This window comes from Simochromis diagramma, unplaced genomic scaffold (assembly GCF_900408965.1).
Source record: "Simochromis diagramma unplaced genomic scaffold, fSimDia1.1 OVJJ01000361.1, whole genome shotgun sequence".
In the NCBI taxonomy this organism is placed as follows: domain Eukaryota; kingdom Metazoa; phylum Chordata; class Actinopteri; order Cichliformes; family Cichlidae; genus Simochromis; species Simochromis diagramma.
Genome location: NW_024386860.1, coordinates 10978158 through 10989818, shown reverse-complemented (window position 1 = coordinate 10989818; position 11661 = coordinate 10978158). Strand labels below are relative to the sequence as shown.

At 36.7% G+C, this 11661-nt stretch overlaps 1 protein-coding gene across 1 annotated transcript; it reads left to right on the top strand.

Annotated features, from left to right (window-relative positions):
• Positions 1-399: 399 nt before the first annotated feature.
• LOC120732724 (hemicentin-1-like) lies at positions 400-11236 on the top strand. Its single transcript, XM_040030511.1, has 18 exons — positions 400-599; positions 998-1095; positions 1456-1860; positions 2090-2410; positions 2557-2814; positions 3357-3638; positions 4047-4304; positions 4708-4989; positions 5413-5670; positions 6074-6355; positions 6699-6956; positions 7489-7746; positions 8174-8431; positions 8562-8843; positions 8924-9208; positions 9379-9484; positions 9597-9666; positions 10300-11236. The coding sequence occupies exons 2-18, from the start codon at positions 1047-1049 to the stop codon at positions 10351-10353; spliced, it is 3966 nt and encodes a 1321-aa protein (XP_039886445.1). The 5' UTR covers positions 400-599; positions 998-1046; the 3' UTR covers positions 10354-11236.
• Positions 11237-11661: the final 425 nt, after the last annotated feature.

Genomic DNA, 11661 nt, shown 5'->3' with positions numbered 1-11661 from the left:
AGACAGCCCATCAATTATCCTACCACAGGATAGCACAACACACAGTAGATTGTATACACATGCTAAATATGGTGAATTAACTTAAGTGAATTTATTCTGTGAAAAAACTTTAAATGCTTTCTCACATTATCTTACTTACCGTCATTACCAACTTACGGGAGCAAGTACTGTATTTGTGTAGTATTTGTGAAGTGTGTATCAAGAAAAATGTTCATAAAAATGTTCCTTTAAGTTTATGTGTGCTTTTCCCATAGTTTTTATATACTGTACATACTATATGTAAAAATGTATACTTCAGTGACATTGATTGACATCCTAAAAATAAAACATTTTGAAATATCACACAAGTAAAAAAAAAAAGTCCTTTCGCACACTCTAGTTACACTCTAGGGTTGAAATTATGAATGTCTGTGTTTTGCAATGATTGCCCTGTAAAAGGTTGGAAAGCCAGTCGGTCAAGTTCATTGGTGTGACGAGAAACTTCCTGAAATTGTGCTACAAAAAGAGGGAAAAAAACAGAAAAGAGAGAGGCGAGAAACAGAAACTTACATTTAAGTAGTCAGCGGACATCAGTGAGGAGAGAGAACAAGGCAAAACAGGTAAGAAAAAATTTAATGTGTTTTAAAATATCTTTTTAAATACAAAAAAGAAAATCTATTTTTTTTTTTTTTACATCAATAGCAGGTCTGGTAAATAAAAATACCATTATGCATAGATTACATGGATGATGCTGCTCTGTTATATGGCAGGTATTTTACATTTATTGTATAAGTGTCGCTGAAGCACTGTAAGAACATTTTTATTCATCAAGTAATGTTTCAGGATGGATGACACAAAGATTACTTTTTAAGGTAGTGGTGTAATCACAGGTGTGGGTAACATATAGACAAACAGGAGCAAATAACTGATCACGTTTAATCGATATGAATTGTTGAATTTGATTTTTGTTTTGATTTTTGTTTTTATTCCTGCATGTTTACGGCATCATCTATATTAGTTATTCTAAGGAGAGAGAGACTGAATCTGTTGAGCATCGGGCATCAAGGATGTTTGTTCTCATCTGGGCAACTCTGCTTTTCAGCAGTGCTGAAACAGGTTTGTGTCTACTTTGTTATCAACCTGTAATTCAGCCAACATATATATTTCTTTCATAAATTTGCAAGTGAAACTGTTTTTCTAACATACAAATCATTATTTATTCTACCAAGACTTTATCATAAGTTAGTAGTGTTACTGTTATCTGTTGACCTTTATGCCATTTTATATAAATCTTTGTAACAAAACTTACTACAGGCTAAGAAATATGTAAAATTCTGATTGTTGTATATACTACACACAAACAAGCAACATATGTAAAACAGGAAAGCTATTGAAGTATATTTATTAAAAATCATATTTATTGCTATAAACGAAATATTCTCTGTCACTATGTGTATCTCCCTGTTTGTGCCTCAGCCTGGGGACGACAACACTGTGTTGGAAGATACTGTGTGACTCTCAGTGAGCAAGAACTAACAGCAGAGGCTGGACTCTGTGTTGTGATCCCATGTTCTTTCACTACTGCTGATGAGTTTACACCCAAACATACAGTTTGGTACAAATGTGAAGCATCTCAACACAGCTGCAGCGAAGCTGACATAATATTTCACAGCAACAAAAACACAGACAAAAAAGCTCAGGCTGCGTTTGAAGGACGAGTCTCACGTTTGGAGCCTGATGTGACTCAAAAGAACTGCAGCATCATCATTAATGATCTCAAAGAGTCTGATTCAGGATCATATCAGCTCAGAGTTACTGGTGAACTGAATGGAAAACAAGATGGATTCACATTCATTCCAAGAGCAACTGTCTCTGTTAAAGGTATGAAAGCTATTCCAAGAAGAATAATGCTGATTTTAGATACTCAGTCTTGTGAAACCTCATATTTAGTATTTTTAAAATCTTAAATGAAGTATTATTTAATTTCGGGAATTGGTTGATCCTCTGTGGAAATCTAATAGGAGCTGCAGTAGATCCAACTAGTGGCCAGCAAAATATTTCTTTCATCAAGGCTAAATTTGATTCCACTAATGCCCAATACTTCTATTAGGTCTTAATCAGAAGCCCACACTAATGATTCCCACACTGACAGAGGGACAGCAGGCCACACTGACCTGCACTGCTCCTGGTCTCTGCTCTGGATCTGTTCCTGAAATCACCTGGACATGGAGAGGAGCAGGAGGGACTGAATCTTACATTACAGGAAACAGCACTGCGTTTAAGACTGAGAGTCTGACTCCTTTCACACAAAGACATGTGTCAACTTTGACCTTTAACCCTTCATCTGAAAACCACAACACCAATGTGACCTGTAAAGTACACTTCATTGGCAAAATAATGAAAGAAGAGACTTTGGGTTTGAATGTGAACTGTAAGTACTTTTATAGTATTAAATTAGCTTTTTTTTTTTTTCTGAAATCTGTTGAGTTTTGCAGTGTCAGCTGCATTCTTCTAGCAAGAAAGTCAGAAAGTTAGGGAAACTACATGATTGTGTAATTTATATGTTTTGTCTCATAGATATGAAAAAAGTTCAAATTACTGGCATCACAACTGTTAAAGAGGGAGACAATCTGAATCTGACCTGCAGTGTTGAAAGTTTCCCTCCATCTCTGATTTTATGGTCTAAACTTGGTTCTGTCACAAACCTGCACAATGACACTGGATCAGCCAAACTTGCCTTCCAGAATGTGACAACAGAAGATTCTGGACAGTACATCTGTACAGCAACACATCTGGACACAACTATGACTTCTTATGTCAATGTGACTGTGACTTGTAAGTAGGCATTATCGTTTTTTATTAATGTCTTGATGAATGCTCAATCATGCGTTGTTCACTGAAGGAACGATGGGCTGGGAGGTCAGTTCCTTGATCAAAAATGCAAATTCTCATTGATTATCAAGGAACTGACCTCCCAGCCCATCGTTCCTTCAGTGGTGCTGGTTTCAGTCATTATGCAAATGTACTGTTTATAAAATTGGGGTAACCTGAAGTCAGCTGAGACTGAAGAAGTCACTTGGGTGAGTGATGAAACGTTTCTCCCACTGAAAACGCTACATCCAAATGAACAAAATCAACTTTTGGGGAGTCTTTATTAATCTTGTATTTGACAGCCATTCTAAACTTCTTTTGACGTTCTACAGAAACCAATTTGCTGAATTTTGGCACTTTGCTCAGGGAATATATATAATGTTACACATGTAACACATCAACCTACCTTAGAAGCTTTTACTGCAGAACTACATATTGTGTCTCATCACCATGATCTGTGCAGTGTTAATTTCTCCCTCTTTAAAAGATTTAAATACACTCCACAGATAAAAGGAAACCTCAGATCATCGGGAATACAACAATCAGGGAGGGAGATGTTCTGAATTTGACCTGCAGTGTTGAAAGTTTCCCTCCATCTCTGGTCATGTGGTCTAAACCTACTTCTAACCCAAGCCAACACAATGAAACCTACACTGACGCGCACAATGACACTGGATCATCTACAGTTGTCATCCAGAATGTGACAGCAGAACAGTCTGGACAGTACATCTGTACAGCAACACATCTGGACACAACTGTGACTTCTTATGTCAATGTGACTGTGACTTGTAAGTAGACGCTACCAGTCTCATTAATCTCAAGATATATGAATATGATATAAAATGCCTTATTATGAGGCTGGATCACTACAGGCTACCATAACAGCTACATTCCATTTTAATATTGATTCTTAAAATGAATTAAACATCATGGAGATGAAACATCATTCTTCCTTCTCTGGTGATTTGATGATTAGAGTGGTGAGCACTGGTGGGGGAAATAAAAGCAAAACATGCCAGCTAATTAAATACCTGGACAACATTATATAAATATTAGAATCCCTGACTGTTCTGTGTGGACCAGGTTTCCATTTTTTTTTGGGGGGGGGGTCTTTCTTTTTTTGGTTCATTGTTAATATTTTTTTTGAGTTGTTTTCTCTCACCTTATCCTGAATGAAATGCTGGTGTGCTCCACAGACACAAGAAGACCTTGGATCATTGGAAACACGACTGTGAAGGAGGGAGACAATCTGAATCTGACCTGCAGTGTTGAAAGTGTCCCTCCATCCCTGGTTGTGTGGTCTAAACTTGGTTCCAACACAAACCTGCACAGTGACACTGGATCAGCCAAACTTGCCGTCCTGAATGTGACAACAGAAGATTCTGGACAGTACATCTGTACAGCTAAATATATGAACACTACCCTTAAGGATAAATTCAACATAACAGTGATATGTAAGTACAAAACCTTATGTTTTTGGACAGAATATTTATAGTACTGTTCATTTTTTTTCTTCCTATCAGGTAACTGAAATTGTGAATCACAAGGAGAACAAACAATGCAGTCACTATGCAAATGTGCATCTTGTTTCTTTCAGTTTAATGAAGCACAACAATTGTTGCATGTGTATTTGAGAGCCATTCTAAATTTCCTTTGACATTCTACAGTAACTAATTGTATTTCAAGTGCAGCTAAAGTTTGGCACTTTGCTCAGTGAATATACATAATCTTACACATGTCAAACATTAACCTATTTTAGAAGCTTTCACTGCAAAACTGCAGTAGCAGTTTCTCATCACCATGATCTGTTGCAGTGTTAATTCCTCCATATTTAAAAGATTTAAATACACTCCACAGATAAAAGGAAACCTCAGATCATCGGGAATACAACAATCAGGGAGGGAGATGTTCTGAATTTGACCTGCAGTGTTGAAAGTTTCCCTCCATCTCTGGTCATGTGGTCTAAACCTACTTCTAACCCAAGCCAACACAATGAAACCTACACTGACGCGCACAATGACACTGGATCATCTACAGTTGTCATCCAGAATGTGACAGCAGAACAGTCTGGACAGTACATCTGTACAGCAACACATCTGGACACAACTGTGACTTCTTATGTCAATGTGACTGTGACTTGTAAGTAGACGCTACCAGTCTCATTAATCTCAAGATATATGAATATGATATAAAATGCCTTATTATGAGGCTGGATCACTACAGGCTACCATAACAGCTACATTCCATTTTAATATTGATTCTTAAAATGAATTAAACATCATGGAGTTGAAACATCATTCTTCCTTCTCTGGTGATTTGATGATTAGAGTGGTGAGCACTGGTGGGGGAAATAAAAGCAAAACATGCCAGCTAATTAAATACCTGGACAACATTATATAAATATTAGAATCCCTGACTGTTCTGTGTGGACCAGGTTTCCATTTTTTTGGGCGGGGTGGGTGGGGGGGGTGGGGGTCTTTCTTTTTTTGGTTCATTGTTAATATTTTTTTTGAGTTGTTTTCTCTCACCTTATCCTGAATGAAATGCTGGTGTGCTCCACAGACACAAGAAGACCTTGGATCATTGGAAACACGACTGTGAAGGAGGGAGACAATCTGAATCTGACCTGCAGTGTTGAAAGTGTCCCTCCATCCCTGGTTGTGTGGTCTAAACTTGGTTCCAACACAAACCTGCACAGTGACACTGGATCAGCCAAACTTGCCGTCCTGAATGTGACAACAGAAGATTCTGGACAGTACATCTGTACAGCTAAATATATGAACACTACCCTTAAGGATAAATTCAACATAACAGTGATATGTAAGTACAAAACCTTATGTTTTTGGACAGAATATTTATAGTACTGTTCATTTTTTTTCTTCCTATCAGGTAACTGAAATTGTGAATCACAAGGAGAACAAACAATGCAGTCACTATGCAAATGTGCATCTTGTTTCTTTCAGTTTAATGAAGCACAACAATTGTTGCATGTGTATTTGAGAGCCATTCTAAATTTCCTTTGACATTCTACAGTAACTAATTGTATTTCAAGTGCAGCTAAAGTTTGGCACTTTGCTCAGTGAATATACATAATCTTACACATGTCAAACATTAACCTATTTTAGAAGCTTTCACTGCAAAACTGCAGTAGCAGTTTCTCATCACCATGATCTGGTGCAGTGTTAATTCCTCCATATTTAAAAGATTTAAATACACTCCACAGATAAAAGGAAACCTCAGATCATCGGGAATACAACAATCAGGGAGGGAGATGTTCTGAATTTGACCTGCAGTGTTGAAAGTTTCCCTCCATCTCTGGTCATGTGGTCTAAACCTACTTCTAACCCAAGCCGACACAATGGAACCTACACTGACGCGCACAATGACACTGGATCAGCTACACTTGTTATCGCAAATGTAACAACAGAACATTCTGGACAGTACATCTGTACAGCAACACATCTGGACACAACTGTGACTTCTAATGTCAATGTGACTGTGACTTGTAAGTAGACATTGCCAGTTTTATTAATCTCAAGATGTATGTACATGATATAAAAAGCTAATTGTGGGAAAATAAATAAATAAAATGTCTTATTATGAGGCTGGATCACTTCAGCTACAGTCCATTTTAATATTGATTATTAAAAAAAACAATACAAACATGGCAGCCAGTTAAATGCCTGCACAGCATCACAGAATTATTATTATTGTTCTGTGTGATCAAAGAACATAAGAACTTTATTTTCTTATGTTTTTGTTTGTTTGTTTGGTTGGTTCATTCTTAATAATTCTTTTAGTTGTTTTCTCTCTCCTTATCCTGAATAAAATGCTGGTGTGCTCCACAGATACAAGAAGACCTCAGATCATTGGAAACACAACTGTGAAGGAGGGAGATGTCCTGAATCTGACCTGCAGTGTTGAAAGTGTCCCTCCATCCCTGGTTGTGTGGTCTAAACTTGGTTCCAACACAAACCTGCACAGTGACACTGGATCAGCTACATTTATCATCTCAAATGCAACAGCAGAACATTCTGGACAGTACATCTGTACAACTAACTATATGGACTATGCCCTGAAGGACAAAGTCAATGTAAAAGTGATTTGTAAGTACACAACTTTTTGCTATAAGGCAGAACATTTATAATACAGCACAGTTATATTTCCCTCGATCTGGTAACTGAAATTGTGACTGCTAGCATAAAAAATACATAAAGAATAACATGCAGATGATGTGTACATGTGTTCTTTGTAGGTACAGAGTAACAAAAAACAAACAAATGAAAACACAATGCTATGAAATAACATGCAGAACACAAGGTATATTGTGGGGAAAACAACTTTGCAGAAAACCACAGCAAATGTTGCACATGTATTTGAGAGCCAGTTGAAACCGCAAATGACATCTGCAAAAATCAAGATGTATCTTCAATGCTGCTGAAATCTGTTTCACTTTGCACTGTCCATGTATTATTATACACGCAGTGTCAGATCAGTTTGTGAATAATATTATTAGTGCCAGTATCAAAAATCTTATTTCTTTTCTTTTCAAAATCTCATTACAAATTTTCACAGAAGGGTTATCTGCCAGTGTTCCTTTCATGGTGCTTATTTAAGTTACTGAAATGTGCTCTGCAGATAAAAGGAAACCTCAGATCATCGGGAATACAACTGTTAAGGAGGGAGATGTTCTTAATCTGACCTGCAGTGCTGAAAGTTTTCCTCCATCTGTGATTGTGTGGTCTAAACTCGGTTCTAACGCAAAGCTGCACAATGACACTGGATCAGCTACACTTGTCATCCAGAATGTGACTACAGAACATTCTGGACAGTACATCTGTACAGCAACACATCTGGACACAACTATGACTTCTTACGTCAATGTGGCTGTAACTTGTAAGTAAACTTTACCAGTCTCCAGGTGTCTATAATGTGTGTACACAATTGTTTTTACGTCATTGGTAGTTAGATATTTTGGTCTTTACATTTTACTAGCCATAATGACGTGAGGAAATATTTTTTAAGGATGCAGTATAAATGGTTATCAAATTTCATTACATGAAGACAAAAACTGCTGGTTAAAGCAAAGGAAACATTAAAAACCAAAAAGTGTTGTGTTCTCACAGTGGTCCAACACATGATGTGGTAAGAGGCATTGATTCTGCAAGTCTCTTAAAATCTGCTTGAGGGATCAAATATCATTTTTCGTGTTATGATGATTTGGTGACTGTAGTGGGGAGCAGTACAGCAGTAATGGGTAAAACCCTGGAATACTGTTGTCACCCTCCATGTCTTAAATAAATAACTGAGCTGTGCTCTACAGATACAAGAAAACCTCAGATCACTGGGAACACAAGTATCAAGGAGGGAGACGATCTAAATCTGACCTGCAGTGTTGAAAGTTTCCCTCCATCTCTCATTATGTGGTCTAAATTGACTTCTGTCACAAACCTGCACAACGACACTGGATCAGCTACACTTGTCATCCCTAATGGAACAGCAGAAGATTCTGGACAGTACATCTGTACAGCTAAATATATGAGTAACACTCTAAAAGAGGAAGTCCATGTAACAGTGATATGTATGTATACAACTTTTTGCTTTTACTATATGGTTAAATGTGTGATGCCATCTAAACATCTTTGCATATTGACTATTTAGGCAGATTCTCTTGTTGGTGATCATAAAAAAAAAAATCTGATGTCCCACAGATAAAAGAAAACCTCAGATTATCGGGACTACAACTGTTAAGAAGGGAGATATTCTGAATTTGACCTGCAGTGCTGAGAGTTTCCCTCCAGCTCTTATCATGTGGAAAAAACGTAGCTCCAACACAAACCTTCTGAGTGGAAATTACACTGACCTGCACAATGGCACCGGATCATCTACACTTGTCATTCATAATGTGACAGCCGAATATTCTGGACAATATGTCTGCACAGCTAAATATCTGGACACAGCCATTACTATACATGCCAGTGTGACCGTGACTTGTAAGTGGAACACAATGATCTTGAATCTGAAGTTTATGTACACCTTCCTTTGTTTTATGAGTCTAATCATGTGCTTACAGGGTTTTCAGAGACCCAGGATGGCTCTGGATGTGTGCTTCAGTCAGAGGTTTTGACCTGTGTGTGTATCAGTGAAGGGTTTCCTTTACCTACCATCAAATGGCCGCTCCTAAAGAACCACACTGACTATTCTGTCATTACTACGGTCTCTAAACACACAGTCAACAGCACTGTCAGTGTAACTGTAAACAAACATAGCAACAGCACTGTGGAATGTGTGAGTAACAATGGAAATGGAGAGAATAGAGAAAACCTACTGATCCACCAAAACTTGCCTGAAAAACATGGTATGTGTTTTCCATCTAAACACCTTTCACTGCCACTTTCACTTTTTACGTACCACATTTTCTTAATGCAGCCTTGCTAATTAGGCTGTCATTTATAGTTTGTATTTGCTTTATCTAATTCAAAACAACCTGGACCATAATTTTTTATGTTGTTATTTTTTGGAGTGCAGAGCAATCGTCTAATTTAAGGCAGGGATACATGAAAGTCATCATTGGCATTTTGGCTGCAGTACTTCTTTCAGCAATCGTTTGCTGTTTGACCAAAAATTGGTACAGGTAAAGCACTTGCTTTTATAATTATTATTAATATTATTTAGTTAGCTGTTGTTTTTTTCTGTAGATAAATTTGAACATAAATGTACTTCTCTAAAAACACCCCTTTCTATAGAAAAAATGAGAAGACCTCAAAAAATTCAGATGAGACTTTGGAGATGGAGAAACATCAAGATGATAAACTGGTATTTATGTTCATTTGACTTTTTTTTGGTATGATTTTCTACACAAATGCTCAGAATACTCAAGTGTCCATACTCTTACTATACATTCACATATAAAGTGGCCCATCCTGCTCCAAGTTTCTACAAAAGAAAAAGAAATTCGGTCTGAGTCAAAACACAATTAGTTGGATGTTTTTACATACACACCCTTTATTTTTCTACTGAGTTTAATGCAATTCAGAGAAGTAGGTTTTGTAAAATTGTCCTGAAACACAAACTGCACAATGACGTGTTAGAAAAGGAGTACGGTATCATGATGCAATTTTGAAGTAAGTCTGAGAAGCAATGACTCTGTTTAGGCATCAATGCCCTCTAAACACCAAACAGACAGAATACACAGACATTTAGTTGCTGTTTAATCAATGATACTAAAAAGACACAAAACGAAGTATGTTGGAATAAGAGTGACAAAAGTGACACAACACTATACACAATAAACACAATAATATGAATGAACAACATAGGTTATTAGTTTTGCCATAAACAGTTGATGAACAGGTCACTGATGTTTAAGCATGAATGTAGCTTCTAAGTTGGTTAACTCAAAAATACTTGCAACATGCTGACAGTTAATTTTTCCCTGTTGAAAAGCAGCAGTGCCAGGAAAGCAGCAAAGAGGCAAGAGAGGACAAAGACGGAGTATGCTGAAATCAAAAAAGCAGTAAAAAGCAGAAAAGGTAGAAGATGCTCGAGAAGGAAAGTGAAATGTTGGAGGCCAAAGAAGAGAAGGAGATGGAGTTGGAGATGAAACATTGTCAACCAGAAAAAGAGGAAGGAGAAGATGAAGCTGTGTACTCCACTGTGAATGATCCCACTTATTCTACTGTCACTGTGTCTTTTTTCTTTAAATAACCCAAATAAAGTTCTCTGCAGGTAGTTAGACACTTCACCGGTAGTTAGACACCGAAGTGTATATGTAAGATCCCAAGGACCACCTCAATGATCTGTGCCCTAAGATATAATGCGGTTTTCTTTTACATGTTTTATTTGACAAGAATAAATCTATACTTTAAATTTTCCATCTAGTCAGAAAAAATAACTTTGTAGGGCTAATATGATTCCTTTTTAGAAATGTTATTTAAGACTTAGCCCACAGTAAACATCGAGATTTTTTTTTAATATTACAAAATCTTGACATATATGTTGGTGACAATACAGTGTCCAGACAAAGACCATATACTTAAGATTGTGTCTTTATCCAAAAAAAAGAAAAGAAAAAAAGAAAAATCAATTAAACATTCTAGAAAAGTGTGACCTATACTTTTTGTGGTTTGAGTTGATTTTTAATGGTCTCTGCTCATTTTCATTTATTATTCTTTGTTGTTTTGCTAACAAAATAAGACCTTTTTGCTTTCTTTGGCCATTCATTGTGCTCACCAGAAAGTGGCAGAGTAAACCCATTACCCATGTGAAATTATAAGTCAAGTAGATGTGTGGTCTGTTATCACTGGTGCTGCCTGGCTGCAGATTTTGTATTTTGCCTGGTCTTGTATGATGCATTAATAAAAGTGAGTATTTTATACATCTCTAATTCTGCTCAATGCTCTGAATGGTGTATCACAAGCAGGTTTCTATATCATAACATGAAATAGAGCTTTAATTTCAACCTTGAAAATTTCAGTATATTTTCATCATTGTTTAGACACTGGGTTAAAATAAAATTCCCACTCATGGTATCTACAATTGTGAAATATTAACACAACAAAAAAAATTATCACACTGTAAAGCAAATCTTAGCATGATCTGGTCAGATACAGTGTTTCAGATTTGTAATTAAGTTATAGAAATTGAATCATAATCAATAGCAGTACACTCACACACCAAAAATTAGGGCATTAGAGTACCTTACATTTTTGGCGATACTGGCGCTCTACTTACTTGGTCACACAACATGACAATGAGCAGTTGTTAAAATTGAAAAAATGTGATGCAAAAAGGAAGCAGAGAAACAATCAC